This window comes from Desmodus rotundus, chromosome 4, assembly GCF_022682495.2.
Source record: "Desmodus rotundus isolate HL8 chromosome 4, HLdesRot8A.1, whole genome shotgun sequence".
NCBI lineage: Eukaryota > Metazoa > Chordata > Mammalia > Chiroptera > Phyllostomidae > Desmodus > Desmodus rotundus.
Genome location: NC_071390.1, coordinates 125,448,047 through 125,464,300, shown reverse-complemented (window position 1 = coordinate 125,464,300; position 16,254 = coordinate 125,448,047). Strand labels below are relative to the sequence as shown.

The following is a 16,254-nucleotide window of genomic DNA, read 5'->3' as shown; positions in this document are numbered from 1 at the left end:
GAACGCACCTGCTGTAACTCCAGTTCTGTACTTCCTCATACTCCCCGCGGCCTCCACCACACCGTGATCCCCAGAATCACAAGTGCTCCCTTGATTAAGCAGAGCTAACTTTCCTTGTTCTTCAGACAATTAGCTTAATCTTAGTGTTTCAATTTCTCTAATCAAGAGAATACCAAAGATTACAAATGATACCTCCAAAATACTACAAACCAATCTTTCAATCTATACAATACATTCAAGCCATAATTAAGCACTTGGACATATATTAGTGAATTCAACAGCAAAGTTAGATTTGAGCTTCATAAGTAGAGTTCTAAATCTTTGCACTAAATTCTATACTTCAAGGCTGACTATTGGTCTGACTTACAGATTCTTAGAGACAGATGGATCCAAACATGAGTGGTTTTTTACATTTTCTTAAGCAGTTGAATCCCTTTTGCACATAAGGCTAATTCAAAGCCTTGTTTGAATAGAGCAGAGTTGCTAGGGGTGGAGCGGGACTAAAGCTTCGAGCCTCACCTGCCCCTCCTTATCCCCTCGGGAACACATAAAGCAACTTGAGGGATTTTTCAACCCACTTTAAAAAGAAATTAATTTCTCATTATGAAGGAGGAATGATGACAAAGCCGACATTTGTTGAGCATTTACTGTGTGCCTGGCAGCCAATTGTTCTATAAGTGTTATTTCATTTAATGCTTAGAAGAACCTGATAGTTAGGTTCTCATCATCCCCATTTGTAGGTGGGGAAACATAGGCTTATAAAGGCTAACTTGCTCAGAGCCACCTAGTTTGCGACAGGCAGAGCCAGAACTAAACCCGAACTGTCTGATACTGAAGCCCAGACCTTTATCTATCCACTAAGTGAGAATATGGAAGTCATTTGTTTAAAGTCATATTATAATGAGATCCTCAATGGAAACTTGATATACTGATTCATTAGTATTAGATGTATTACTTGTATGCCAAGTTTATACTGGTAGAGAATATTAAGTAATAATATTTTTATCATCTTTCACATGTACAGAAATTGCAAGAGAATTAGTAAATGAGTTTTTCAACGTCCTCTTTTCTCAAAGATAATCATATAAAAATAGCTATTTACATTGATTGCAACTAACCTGTTTTCATATTGTAATTTTATTAAATTTACTTAGGATATCAGGAAACACTGCTATGGTTTAGCGGCTTTAGTGTTTAAAATGTAATTTTTATTTCAGTTTGATGTAAAGCAAGTCTGAAGGTCGGCAGGTGAGGTTCGTAAAGAAATTAGGTATCTAGCTCCTGCTGTCATGCTGTCCCACTGGCACAAACATATATCGTCCAAATCATGGTTCAGTATGGTTGCCTGAGCTCTGGCTACCACATATGCATTTTAACTATGACATACACACCAAGGTTCTAGCCACTGGAACAGAGATTCCATTGGTCAGAACTCATTCAAATGGAGACTCCTATAGACAAGGGACATTATTCTGTTTTCCAGGTGGATATATGCCCAATCCAAAATAAAAGATTCTATTATTAAGGGAAAAGAACAAGTATTTGGGACAACAGACATGTTAAGTTTGAATGATGAGAAGCACATCATCATTCAAATGTTGTGGTAACAGTAGGCAGGTCGCTGTATGGGTCTGAAGTTTAGAAAAGTTATTTATTTGATAGCCATCAGCATATACATATAAATTAATGTCATGGACATTGGTATTTGAAAACATTTGGTTCTTTTGGATAAAATAATACTTTTCTTATAATATTATGGTATTAATTTACATATCAAATTCTACCTTATTCTAACATGAATCTGAGCAATTTCATCATTATTAAAATATAATTGGCATTATTAAAATGCCAATATAGTAGAGTATAATTAAGGTGAGTATATAATGATCAATGTCACAAATCTCATGTTCCATCCAAAAGTTAAGACTCAATACTTCCATATATTACAGGTTGGCAATTGGGGTAGGAAATCTATTAATCAAGAAATAACACTTTTGGAAAATAACATAAGCATTGAAATAGTTCATATATTTTCCAATTGTGTTTTCTTACTAAGTTAATTCAGATAGGATTAAGTACAGAAATTTCTAGATTATCTAAAGGATTCCTAGTGTATGGTTTACAGTGCTTAACAGGGAAACAGCAACCTAGAAGACCTCACAGGGTTTTAGCATGTGTTGCGACTGGCACATTACAATTTGAAGGCACTTCAGTGGCTTAGATAAAGTGGAATTTTATGGGTCCATAGGTTTTAAAAATGGATTAGGATTCAAGTAATTAAGAAGTTTTATGTTTTCCTTATATGTAGGATACTTAGATTATTTCAAATGACTTGCACTCCCTTAATTTGACCATTCTAAATTATCTGGCACATAGCTACCAGAAAAATAATGCATTTGAAAAATTACATTAAAGCTTATTGTTTAACAGATGCTGAATTTTAATTATAATAAAATTAAGCTTTTCTAGGTTATTTGAGGCATGGAACACTAGCTTTGGTGAAAATTGGAGAGCATGTATATTAATTAAAATCTCCATTATTATTTTTTTAAAGTGAAGATATTGAGAGCACATTCAACACCATACAAATTGGGGATTAGAGGCTGCTGGAATTTGTGATGTTGAATATGATCTCAGATTTCTCATCTGAGAAACTTAGAACATAGATGAAAGAACTTAGTCCTTAAACGAACACTCTTAGGAATAAGATACAAGTAATTGGTCTCCCACTTCAGTTATGTCCACTATACCATGCCAACTCTCATAGGTGGTATCGAAAGAAAGTCATGGGAAAGATGTGGTAGAAAGACATCTAACACTGCAAAAATTAATGAAAGTCTGTGCCACATATTAGCAGTCTCGGTGTCTATAGCTCAGGTTTCTCAATCATTTTTCTTCTGATAGACCTGCCATGACAATCACATACTTCCTATTAATTCTTATTTTCATTCCACATTTTTAAGAGTGTATAATTCCCTATGATGAGCTGTAGTGGCATTCCTTGTCAACATTTCTGTGGGAAACTCCTGCTTTCAAAGTTGTCTATTCAGCTCATGCTAATTTATTATATTGAACTAGAAAGAGTTTGGGAAAAGAAAACAAATATATTAGTGGAATTAAGGGTTAAATAGTTCAATTTAGAAGTCTATAAACTCATACCTAATTACTTAGCAATATCTTTAAATTTTTTTGTGCCCCATCTATCTGTGATTGTAAATTTCTAGAGGTCAAAGTGACAACTTAAATTTCCTAGGCTGCACTGTATCTGGTTGGGAACTTAATAAAGACCTTGAGGATAACACAATAGAGATCAGAGACATTCCTTACTGTTGAGTTGCCATGAATACTTATACAGTACACGTATCTAACAAAATCTGATGATATCAGATGCTGTCATCACAACTTGATGTTAAAGTAGGTGGGAGGAAAGATTATCACTGCAGTTTTATGGTTGGTTAAATATAGGAATGGTTAAGCTATGGGTTTTGCCTAAGTTAGAAGTTAATGAGTGGTAGGGTTTTCTGTCATTCACAATATTTATTAAAAACTTCCTACTGTGCAAAGTAATATTATGTTAATTAAAAACTTACTGCAGTAATAAGATACTATTTTTTAAAAAAATCCTTTCCTGAGGACTTTTTTTTTTTTTTACTGCTTTTAGAGAGAGAGAGGAAGGGAGAGAGATAGAGAAATGTTGATCTGAGAGAAAAAATATCGATTGGTTGCCTTCTTATTTGCGCACCCTAACTGGGATTGAACCAGCAACCTGGGTATATGCCCTGACTGGGAGTTGAACCCGTGACCCTTTGGTCTATGGTATGATGCCCCAATTAACTGAGCCACACTGGCCAGGGCAGTAATGCTGTGTTTTAATATCTATGATTTCAATCATCTTTAGATACTTTATAATGTGAAAATTCCATATGGAGCCATTTCAATAATAGTTAGGGAAGTATTGTCAGATAAAAGATTATCATAGAACTTGGTATCTAAATGATTTCATACTGCTCTGCCCCACATCAAATTGTTTCTACTGAATAGTAATTGATGCCATTTGTTAGTATTGAGGAGCATTCTAAGAGTATTATAATACAATTTTTTGTTTCTAGACTAAGAATATTTTAGAGAATATAATTCATTATATTACATAGCATTTGTTATGAGGAATTGAAAGAATTGTATTGCTTCAGGACAATTGCTCAGTTTTTATCTTATGGGTATTTTGAAAAATGTACCTGACCAAGGTTTGCTTCTTTGCTTTTTTTTGTTCAGTTTTGTCTTCAGATGGCTCCTACAAAGCTATAAATTTTGTGGCTCGATTTAAGGAAAAGTCTACATGAGAATTTAATTCTATTCTCATCTAATGTTTTCATTTATGTTTTGTTTTTTCTTGCATCTCAACTTAATTTAATACCATATATTATATATAATATATAATGTTTATGTAAAAATCTATGTATATTTAAAATCTCCTTAAAAACCACCTTAATCCAGTGTAGAGCAGTTGTAAAGGGGAATGTAAATAAAAACAATTCTAATGAAAACAATGAGTTTCCTACCATTTGTCTTAGTGTTAAAAGAAAATGGAAACAGTCTAGTAATTATACTACCACCTTGTTATAATTATAACTTCTCTATGAGAACTGTTTACAGCTATTACTGTAGGGAATACACACATAATCAGTTCAATGACCTGGTGGAAGCTTTTAGACACTTTATAGATGTGTTTGTGAAACAGTAGACAGAGCAGAATATGTTATTTGTAATTTTTACTAAGGAGTAATTTGTGTTGTTTTTAAAAATCAATGAGATCATATGCTCCATGCACACATATACAAAAATTTAGTCTTGCCCTGGATATTTTCATAATCTCACTGTAGAAAGTATGAAAGAGATCAAAGATCTCACCAATGTCTGCTGATAGGAAAAACCATTTGAAAGATTTGTGTGGATAGGACAAGAAGTCACAATCCTATGAGCTAAAAAATAAAGCTAGAGCCAAACACAAAATAAAAAGTAAATAAAATTTATTAATTTATATTTTAAATCTTAAGTGTTGACTTAGGGTATTAGCAATGTCATAAGGTAATATATTGTTACTTCATTGTGGTATCTTTCATTATGCTTTTGTTTAGAAATTGTTAACAGACAGACATTCAATGACTCCAAACAATGTGTCTCCTGAGATTAATGTCCTTTTATTTGCATTTGTCACTTTCTGTACTATCATAGTACTTTACAGCTGGTAGATCAAATCACAGTTGGAAAATCATATATTTTAAACACAGATGAAATAGAAATATTAACCAAAACTTGACTATTATATAAAGTGTTTTATGGCTATTAGGCTTCTTAAGTAGTAATTTTTCTTTACAATTTCTGACCTGTCTTTCTTTGTGTGCCATATTCCAAATTCTTTTCTAAGACTATGGCAGACCAGAAGTGCTTTAAGATAAATCAAGACCCATATTGTGGTACTGACAAATAGTTTGTTTAATTTAGTTTAGTCAATGTCAATTCAATTCCCTCTGGGAATATTTCTTGAGCATATAGAAGTATATTCTATATTTTCCATGTTCCAAGAGCCCAAAATGCATACTTATATGTGATATTTGGGGATGAATAAACTTAACTGAAGTGAAGGGGCCTTTTGGAACTGGCTCTGAAATACACATAAGCTTTTATGATGCAAGCATAGACTCCATGTGAAAATGTTATTCAGAAACCGTGGTAAATACAAAACAACTGCTAAAGACTCAAGTGCTATAGTTACATGTCACTGTTAGAAAATATGCATGTATTACTTTGATGAAAATAAAATTAAGTTTTAAAAAGTCCTTTCAGCTAAACACACACACAACCAGAAAGCCCATAGCACTTTCCAGCATTGGTGCACCTACCAAGACGGGCCTTCCTGGGAAGAGTGAGCTAAGGGGAGGGACTTGGGTATGAATGGGCCTTGGTAACTTGTTTAATATAAAAGATACATATGCACGTCTAAAAAAGAATAGACCCTAGGCTACTCCACATAGGAGGCAGGAGGAGCAAAGGCAAAGAACTGGAAAGTTGCAGGGCAGAAGGAAAATGCCAGCCTACCTGAGGTCAACTTGGGTTTCAAGCAGTCTCAGCCATTGACTATATCACTTCTAGAAAGCTAACCGAATTAATGGAGAATGATTCAGAGACTGGGCAGACAGGACAAAAACCTGTTGTCAAGCCATGAGACAAGTTTTAGTGAGAATTGCTAAAACAAGGTCAGTGGCAATGGGATTAGGATAGACTACATTAGATTTGCTCTTAAAGTGAGAGTAGAAAATGAAAAGACCATTACAACTTCCCAACACAATTAGCATTTCATCAACTCTTGCTTAAGTCAACCATGCAGTAATTATGTCCCAGAGGCCACATTCAGCTTACCATCTGTTTTTGTACAGTGCTTGAGCTAAGAATGATTTTTGTACTTTTCAATGGTTGAAAACAAATTGAAAGAAGAAAATATTTCATGGCAAATGACAACTATGACATTTAAATTTTAGTATACAGAATTAAAGTTTTATTAGAACACAGACATACTCATTTGTTTACGTATTATAGTCCATGGCTGCTTTTGCGTTACAAAGGCAGAGGTGAGCAGCTGCAGCAGAGATTGTGTGGCCCAGAAAGACTTAGTTATAGCTCTTTGGACCTTCACAGAAAAGTTTGCTGACCTCTGGGTTCAGTAGTTGATACTAATGCTGTGGCACCAGCAGCTTTATAGATATTGTGCACATGTTCATTGCTCACCTGGACCGACCTGGTGAAACATGTGAACTAAGAACATCACTGCTGCGTATCTTTGCAGAGAACGTGCAAAGGCTCACAATCCCTTATCAATGAGTCCACGGTGGTGGGGTTGTGCAAGGGGCTTTTCCGCTGAACTTTCCTCTGAAGCGCTGTGACTTCTCATTCCCTAGTGCTTGCCATTTATTTGTGTTATTACCTTTTTTCTCCTTGCTTTTTTGTTGTTTGCGGCTTTTCCTTTTTAGTACTCTTAAAAATGACACATTAGAAAGTACAAAATAATGCAACTCTGGTCATGTTACTTGTCTTCTGGCCATTTTGGGCTTATAAAAGTGTACCCACATTTAACTGCTTTATTCACCTGCTATATTCACTGTCTAATCACACATGTCCCCAAGTGGGAAATATAAATAATAAAAATAAAGCAATTTGATGTCATTGAAACTACTAGAATTCAGCCAGTCTGTCTGAAGGGAATTTTATGGAAGGAGGTTCAGATAAGTTTCAACAGGATGCAATAATGTTTGCACAATAACTTATGTGCAGAAGGGGGTTAATTACACATTTCTGGTGATATGTAAAATGGTTTTATTTTTCCCTTTTACTGATTTTTTTGAGCACACTTTTAACACATCTAATTTGGAGCAATTCAGTATTGAATCACTAACTGAGAAAGCAACAAATAAAGTAAATTAAGAAACAGGGTGAATCAGTTTAAAAGCTATTCTGTACAGAATGAAAGGGAAGGGAAGAGATAATGTTTCAAATGACAGACATTTCAGTAATGTGGCCATTACTCTTATTATTAATAATTAAAATAATGATGATAACAATAACAGTCCTTGCTATTTGTACAATGATTTTCTACTTGGGAGCTCAAAATAATGCAAGATTTTATCACTTTTTAAAAAAAAATCTCTACATAGCTCATCAGGTTAGGAGAAGTCTGGGGTTATTATCTCTGTTTTTCATATGGAGAAAATAGGAGATAATTGAATCTGCTGGTACAAGATTGTACAATAAATAGGTTGATGGTGGGACTCAGCAACATACTCTCTTAATTGTTTATTCAAAGCGTTTTTGATGGTTTCTCTTTTCTCTCTGTCCCATGCTATCCCTCTTATCTTATTCAAAGTCACCAAAGACCATCACTGAAACAGCTGTAATCGGTGGGGGTCAGAAAGGAAGGACACAGTGGTACTTAGGGCACAATAGTGGGAGAAATTCCATGAAAAAGCACATAATCATCATAGTTATTTTTTGCTGTCTTGAAACTCAAAATCTTTTACTCTCTCTTTTGTTTAATTCAGAAGCTATGATATTTTTTGTTACAAAAAATTCACAATAAAACAAAAAAGTACATTAAAATTAAAATTTCTTATTTCTGTTATTTTGTCTCTCTATAGTTTGCTATGTAGACAAATATGTAGTTTTATGTACAAAAATTCAACACAGAATGCATATCCTTTTTCTGCAATTTTTTCATTAAAATATATCATTGACATTTCCCATGTGAACACATGTAGCTCTACCTCATTAATGTAATGACTGCATTATTTTACTTTTCTGCCTCAATTAAAACTTATCATAGAATAGAACCTCTGTCATATTTCACAATTCTACATAGTGCTCATATACTTTTGATAATTACATCACATGTCTTATAATTATAAATTTATATTTTTTTATCTGGCATGTTTTGATATTAGTTGAGAAGCTCTTCTTTTCCCATGTCTGCCTCCCCACCCCCAAGTTTTGCTTACGTCTGCTATATGCATCTCCTTTCTTCTGCAACAGGCGAATAGCAAGCATTCAGAGACGAAGGAAGGGGAATCAGTTTTTAGGCTTCGTAGGCACATATGCACATAAAAAATAACCTCCTGTGGAGGTCTTTTTATATTGCAGTAATTGTCATTCTAGGAACAGGTGTTCGGAATCCCACTCAAGGGAGAACTAGTGTTAGAAGAGATTGGGGAGAGGAAGATGAAGTTTCCTTGACTACAGCCTCATGGGAAAGTCACAGGAACAAGGGAAGAGACCAAATAGAGTCCTGGGAGCCTTCCACTACATCCCAGTGCCTTCAGCAGAGGCAGAGTCATGTAGTGATGATGGCATTACTCACTACTAAGACAACGTTTGCACAGAACAGAACATGGAAGCAGAGGTAGGATGGGATGATGGTGTGGCAGGGACCAAAATGATAATAACATTTCTTGGTCATAAATCACCAGGAAACAGAGACCCCTTCGTTGGTGCAAGCAACACATTTCACATTCACGATCTCATTCTGGGTCCTGCAGTTAACCACATGCTTTAGAAAGAATGAGTATCCTGTCCCTCATTGACAAATGGAAAAACTTAGCTCACAGTCTAAATGATTTGTACAAGCTGGTAAGGAAAGAGCTGGGCTTGTTTTTTTTTTTTTTTTTTTTTTTTTTTCCTATTCTGATTCAACCCCTTGGTGCTTCTCCAAAATAACACCACACATTTCCCCTAGTCCTCATGTACCAGACACTGCTCTGGAGGTATAAGTACATGCCATTGATTCTACCAGCACAGTAAACACCTCAAGAAATTAAAAATAGCATCACATTCAAACTCTTTAGCCAACTGACTTATTGTTTCATTTTCTCTAGTTTTTGAGCTTGCTTAGGAACTATTACAACATAAGGAAACAGCAACTTCACTAATCACACATAAAGCAGGTTGACACACATTTTTTCAGTAACATGTTTTTGATGGCAGAAAAAATGGGAGTGGTTGAGGGAGTCTCAAGAAGAAAGGATTTCCTGCAGCATCATAGAAGTTTAGAGATAAATAGTAGCTCCAACATTCAGCTTTTTCAGAACAGACCTCTCGCTATTTCTTTTGCGTATGCTCAAAGCTTATTTTGGAAATAAATCAGAAAAATAGAAAGAGATTGAATTAGAAACTCTATCTGGAACCCGGTATTGTTCAAGCTGTACCACATTTCATAGGTTAAGATTCCAGTGTGGTAGAAACAGGCTTGAAACATTTCCATAGCTCCTACAGCGGCTAACCCAGTGTCGTGCACATCGCGCAGTAAACCATGGCCAGCACTGACGTGACATTTTCTACATGCTAAGTGCTGTGTAGGCACTTTAGATGCAGTGATTCATTTAACCCTTACAACAATGCTATGAATAGGCACTATCATCATCCTCATTTTATGGACAAGGAAACGGAGGTACAGAGAAGTCAAATTACTTGCCAAAAGTCAGGTAACCAGAGTCAGGCTGGCTTCAGCAACCTGGGACCAAGGTGTGTTCTAAACAAAAGAGTACTCTACCATCTAAAATGAGTGTTCCAATTTCCGCAGAAATATCTGTTTTACCGAAGGAGTGGGCATGGTGTACACTGTGATATAATTAATCGATTTCCTTTCTTTCTCAGGCGTTCTGTGGCGAGGGCCACAAAGAGACCTTGTGTGAAACCATGGGTTATTGGCCTCATCACCTTTATTTCCCTGATTGTTCTGGCAGTGTGCATTGGACTCATTGTTCATTATGTGAGATACAGTAAGTATGGGCTGCCCTGGCGTCCTGTGATTTACCCCAGATATTTCCTCTTGTACCTTCCTGTTTTGGTTAGCCTCAGGCTTATTCTTTCATTACTATTATTTATGTAGGTGGTACAAAGAACACTCTACCTGCCTTGTTTCATGTTTACTCCTCATAAACCAAGGGGATTCTTTCTCCTATCTTTGATGAAGCAATGTTTCCTGCTGGGAATAACACGCTAGTTTTCAAACTCATTAATAAGTAATAATCAAGTCTTAATTAGGGAAAGACCATAGGAGAGCTAGAGTCCAGTGTCTTGAGCTGTTTGAGGTCATAGGGCAGTCACCTTGACCTAAAATAATTCTAACTCATTGAAATCCTGACAGCCCAATAATCAGAGATCATAGAGAAAAAATAGGTTCTCCTCCATGCTAGTAAGTTGGAAAAATGCTCATAGTGATATATTTTTGAATAAGTGCCTATTTCTGTTATTTTAAATCTCATCTTGGGATATATGACAAGTGATTAAAGAGGAGAGGATATGGTGAGAAGGTTAATCGTAAACAGGTTCACTCTGCAGTAATTGGGTACTTCGCTGATAGATGAAACATGAACACATTTGTGTTATTAGAAAGGTCCCCAGGGTACTTCAGAGCTGTTCTTTGAGGGTATGACAACCCTTCTGAAGTTACCTTCTACTCTGCCTTAGGTTTTAATTAGTTGACTCCACTATGACCTATTGGTTTAAAATCTTCCTTACTCACTGGGTAATGTTTTGATATTCAAGACCCTGTAACTGGAGACTACTCACTTGATTACTATGTAATTGGGAATTTGCAGAAGTGGCTTTATGGTGATATGTAAATCGATGATCTTCTGCTAGCAGACACAGTTCAGTCTTAATTTTCCAAGCAACATGGATCATTTACAAGCAGTTAAAAGAAAAATTATGTAATGTAAAGAGATTTTTTTTTTGGTAAAATTTGTCCACAGGCAAGTCTTTGAATTTGGAGTACCTGCATTTTGATCATTTTTCTGGAGCATGTTTTTAATAAAAAAGAAGAGTTAAAATAACTTTATAATCCTATAATTCTGTTATGAATAGATTGAGTTCTATGATGTTGTAAGCATCATTATGCTTCTCCATAGATGCCTAGGACTAAGTTTTGTTCACTTTTGTATTTTTTGAATTTAAGAGGATCCTGGCACATATTAGAAACTTAATTAATATTTATTGAATTCTGAATGATAAACAATGAGCTAGTCATACTTATGATATTTTCTAGGGGTATACTTTGGCTTGTCTGACTTCCTAAGGAATTCCTAGTAATGCTAGTGGTCTCAGTACCTGAGTGAGAAAAGATGTTTCTTTCTTCTTCTTTGTATCTTCTGAAGCCAAGTGTGTATGAGCCTTAAAATCTTATTCATATGCATACAATGAAAACCTGGCAGGATTTTTCTAGTAACCTGTTCCTGGATCCTGTTGTTTGGATGATCAGCTGAGTACTATGAAACACAGTTTTTACCGCCCACACAGCACACCTGAATAAACAATTGTTGTGATGTACATTACTGTCATAACTGTGACCTGCCCTCTGTTTAGGGGAATGTAAACTGAAAACAGAGTGGATATAGCACGTGTGTATTTAGGAGATAGTGTACCTAGATAATGAAACTAAACCAAACAAATCTATTACAGAAACAGACAGATAAAGATGGAATTGATCAGACTTGAAGAAATGTTGTTTTGGCATAAAGCCCAGGACAGTGTAGAATTGTGTGCCATTTGTGTCCAGGGGCCTTTGAAGTTGCATCTCTGTCCCCTCTGGGATTTGAATGACAGAAGGTGACTCTATTATGAGTAACATCATTGTAGGTTATAGAATCACAAACCTGTGGGAAAACTCAGGGTACATCCTTATTTTTCTTACTTTTCTGTTAATATTTCCAATGATATTCTTCAGTAACTACACATGCCATATAATTCTAACAACTGGAAATACGTTTTGACACTTAGTGATCTGTTTGAGTCATTTGAGCAAAGTAAAATACTGACTAGAGATAAGTTGTTCATTTGGTTGAAGTATATGGAGTTGCTGCTATTTGACCATTTCTGACTTATATGAATGGCAATTTCAAGTGATTCAATCTAATAATAAAAGAAAAACACCCTAACAAGTCTAAGGATCTAGAAGGGTCTGTTTTCTTCCTCTTTAGAACCTTACTATTCAACATGTGATTAGGTGTGAGCAGCATCAGCCTGGTGCTGGGCAGGGAGCTTGTTAGAAATGCAGTCTGGGGCCCAAATTTAGACCTAAACTATTGGTCAAGATTTCAACAAATTGAAAACCTTACTTAAAATTGTATATATTGCCAGGGACCTGCCTGCATTTCAGCTCACACTGGCCACTCGGGGAAGGGCGGCGAGGAAGGAGAAACTTCCTCAGGACCTCAGTTTGGTGGCTAGTGCTCAGCAGGCCCCAACCTTTCCGAGTCTCCGGCCTGTTGGCCATCTTTTTTATGTGTCACTCCAGACGTTGTCAGAGTGTGACTGGTGGTTTCCCTCTTTGGATAGCCAGGGTGTTTTGTTTGTTTGTTTGTTTTTTAATTTACCAGCAGTTTCCCCCCATAACTTGTATATTATAAGAAATTTCTCTCATAGCTGTCATGAATAGGTTTGGTTTTCTCCCACCCCAAAAAGCAGCATATAGAGAAAATCTGTGCTCTGGGAGTTAGACCTCGGGTTAAAGCCCAGTTCTGTCTTTTCTGGCTATGCCATGTCGGGGTTAGGCAATGTATTGAATATTTATTTCCCTTATCTGATAAATGTGGATAATACTGCCTTCCCATGGGAGTTATTATAAATAAATGAGATATGTAAGTATTTCTGGGATACAGGTGTCCAATGCTAGTTTTCTTTTCCTCTGGGGTTTAGGTGAAAATGGAAAGAATGAGAAGCAACAGAGAAGAGGCGAGAGATTGAGACTGGGTGAGGCACACTCCATTTTCCTGGAATAATCATCCACACCAGTCTTGATCACCATTGTATTCCTAATCTTCAGCACAGAACCTCTCACAGAAAAGATACTCAGCATTAATATTTGTTTCATGAATCTTCTGATGGCTCTCTGCTTACTTCATGTACAGGAGAGTAGATGAAAAGCTTTGTTGCATTCATTCTTCAGCAGGCCCAAAATATGGGCTGCCGAAACCAGATGCAGAAAGTGGATACAATGGCTAAGGAAACAGACAAGCCAATTCCTGTGGCTGTTGGGAAAAAATAAATACAGTGGCAAGGGAGCCACGTGAAACTAAGTGGTGTCCCTGGAAGATTATGCCAGGTGGCAGCTCTAGCTTCTGAAACTTTTAGCTGAAAAGTATACTGAACTCTTAGCATTTTAAGCCCTACGCTCATCTCATTCTTTCGTCAAAATACATATTATTATGCTAGAGTCCTTGTGGCCAGAAGTGATGTGAATTGGAAGAAACCTACTCTTGGAATATAAAAATGCATTGCCTTTTGGGAAGCTTCTGAATCCATCCCTGTGTGTATGTGCAGATGGTGTGACCTGCTGCCTCCTGTGGCTTACTCAGGCATTGACAACACATGACTAATTAGCCCACAGGAACCCCAAGCATTTCTTATGACTTTTACACTCCAGGTCTCATGATGATGAATATTGTTGTCTTTTCTTCTGAGATAATCCTGAAACTCACGGCACGATGATGGAGATGAAGATTTGAGGAGGGACATTCTTTCCCGTTGCAGTCTGTCCAGCTATCACCAAATGGGAAAATGATGAGCTTTACAAGCATCTGATAAAAAGTATGATGAGTTTTTATTTCTCTCCATGTAGATCAAAGGAGGACCTACAATTACTACAGTAAATTGTCATTTACAAGTGACAAACTGTATGATGATTTTGGAAGAGAGGCTTCTAAAAATTTCACAGAAATGAGCCAGAGAATTGAATCAATGGTAAGCATTTTGTCCTCCATTTGTAGGGCCATCACTTTTTTACCATAATTTTTACTACCCTTGTTTCTAAGACACCTATTCAACTGATATTGCATATCTTTTCAAAATGAGAAGAAGTCCCCTACCTAAGAGATACAATATAAAAATAACAATACTTGACTTTGGAGAATATGATGTGCAGAGCTAAACCAAGTGACCTTAGTCATTCCTTTTTGCATTCCTACTCACCCTTCCTTCTCTAGGGCTATGCTCTTAACCAGCAGAATCCAGAAATTCTGCCATTGTGAAGGCTGATGTATCCTAGACTTCCTAAAGAAGAGACCTCGAGCAAAAGACCACAAGACTGAGACTAGTCATACATTTTTAAATACTAAAATACTTAACCTTGGGCCAGGTTTTGGTACATAGGTCTATAGGAAATCTGTGGATACTCATTCTAGCTTTAAGGCATTAACACTATCCTGAGGGATGAATCAAATATTTTTAAAAAATGGGAAAATAAGCAGTATTGGCCAAAAGAGCAAGGGCTTGGGTGATTACATTTCATTGTCAGATTACTTAGAGAATAATTTAGACTTTTCCTGATATTTTGTGAGGTAATTAGTGATATGATGTGATGGAAAGCACCCTAAACTAAGAGTCGGGACACCTATTTTCAATACCATGCGCTAGCTAGTGATGTGTTATTGGGTGCACCACTTGCCATTCTGGAAAAATTTCTTTATGTGAAGATTAGAACATTAAAACTAGATAATTTCCAAATTGTCTTCCAGTTCCAACACTCTGAGTAAAAACAGAATGGCAGTGACACTCCTGGAAACTGCCTAGTAGATTGGGAGCTTCAGGATTTGAATATCTTGCTAAGAAGGGGGTCAAATCTTGGTTGTGTTTATTCTTATAAACACCAAATCAGGGATATGTCTGAATAAGCTCTCCATATATATATACATACAAAATACAATTATTTGTATTTATATGTAAATACAAATAATTTAAAAATATACAAATACATATACACACACACACATATATATATACACACATACACACACATACATATATATGAGTTTTTCACCAGGTTTGGAAACCGTGTGACACTCAAGCATTCGTTTTTATAACCCAACTAACTACATGGCAGAATTATTTCATTGCCCTTGTTTCCATTTGCCTATATCTCAGGATGGGAATGTTTACATATACTTCTCAAAAATCACTCTGTTTATTCTCTTTTATCTCTTTCTGAGTGTAGCATAGCAGATGTCACTCCTGGCCACCCCACCACTGTGGTTTCCTAGCTCCTGTAATTCCCAAGGCGAAGTTCAGTAGACTAGAATACTAAAAAGATTCCTCAAGTTTAGTACATGGTGAAATGTTGGTCAATGTATTTTGCTTTGTTTTGTTTTTAATTAAAAAAATTTAAGCTTTGAATTAGCTTGCAGAATTTCAGAAAATTGTTCTTGCTGACATAATCTGGATATTTTTGGAACAGGTGAAAAATGCATTTTATAAATCTGTATTGAGGGGAGAGTTCGTCACATCTCGCATTATCAGATTCAGGTATGTAGATCCAAAATTATTACTTCTGAATACAATTTAAAGCTAAAACTGTTAACACGATCAGTTATAAATATTGTTCTAAGTGTTATAATATGATATAATTCAATTTAACAGATCCTCATTTCATACCTGTTCTGTGTTAGGCATGGGTTACAACGTGCCTCGCTCATTCTCTAAATGCAAAAGAAAGCATTTGCAAGATGATTGTGAGGGGCAGATGTATTATTGGTGGCTATGTTATAGAACTGTTTTTACAGAAACTCTAGCACAAATAGGGACCTAAGTCACATCCTTTGGTTTAATATTAAATAGTGTGGTAGACAAAGTTTGTCTTTACCTATTGGTTCTCCTTATCAGCTTTTTATCTTCTTCTATTCTACCCTTTCTGCTCCAAATAGTTAAGATCTCAGATCTGAT

At 36.0% G+C, this 16,254-nt stretch overlaps 2 protein-coding genes across 8 annotated transcripts in view; one reads left to right on the top strand and one right to left on the bottom strand.

The window, feature by feature from the left end:
- YTHDC1 (YTH N6-methyladenosine RNA binding protein C1) overlaps positions 1 to 8,705 on the bottom strand; it is a 116,437-nt gene extending 107,732 nt beyond the window's left edge. For 2 of the 5 annotated variants that reach the window (XM_053922202.2, XM_024579705.4), the window contains exon 1: positions 8,544 to 8,702. In XM_053922202.2, coding sequence (XP_053778177.1) covers positions 8,544 to 8,592 — 49 coding nt within the window. In that variant the 5' untranslated portion in view covers positions 8,593 to 8,702. Of the gene's footprint in view, positions 1 to 8,543 lie in introns of all 5 variants that reach the window. The other 3 variants (XM_053922204.2, XM_053922206.2, XM_053922201.2) reach the window with 3 other exon arrangements.
- Positions 1 to 16,254, top strand: part of LOC112320667 (transmembrane protease serine 11E) — an 87,334-nt gene that overhangs the window by 51,021 nt on the left and 20,059 nt on the right. For all 3 annotated transcript variants that reach the window (XM_045185633.2, XM_045185629.3, XM_045185638.3), the window contains 3 exons: positions 10,195 to 10,319; positions 14,159 to 14,280; positions 15,770 to 15,837. In XM_045185633.2, the coding sequence (XP_045041568.2) occupies positions 10,195 to 10,319; positions 14,159 to 14,280; positions 15,770 to 15,837 (315 nt within the window). The remainder of the gene's footprint in view (positions 1 to 10,194; positions 10,320 to 14,158; positions 14,281 to 15,769; positions 15,838 to 16,254) is intronic.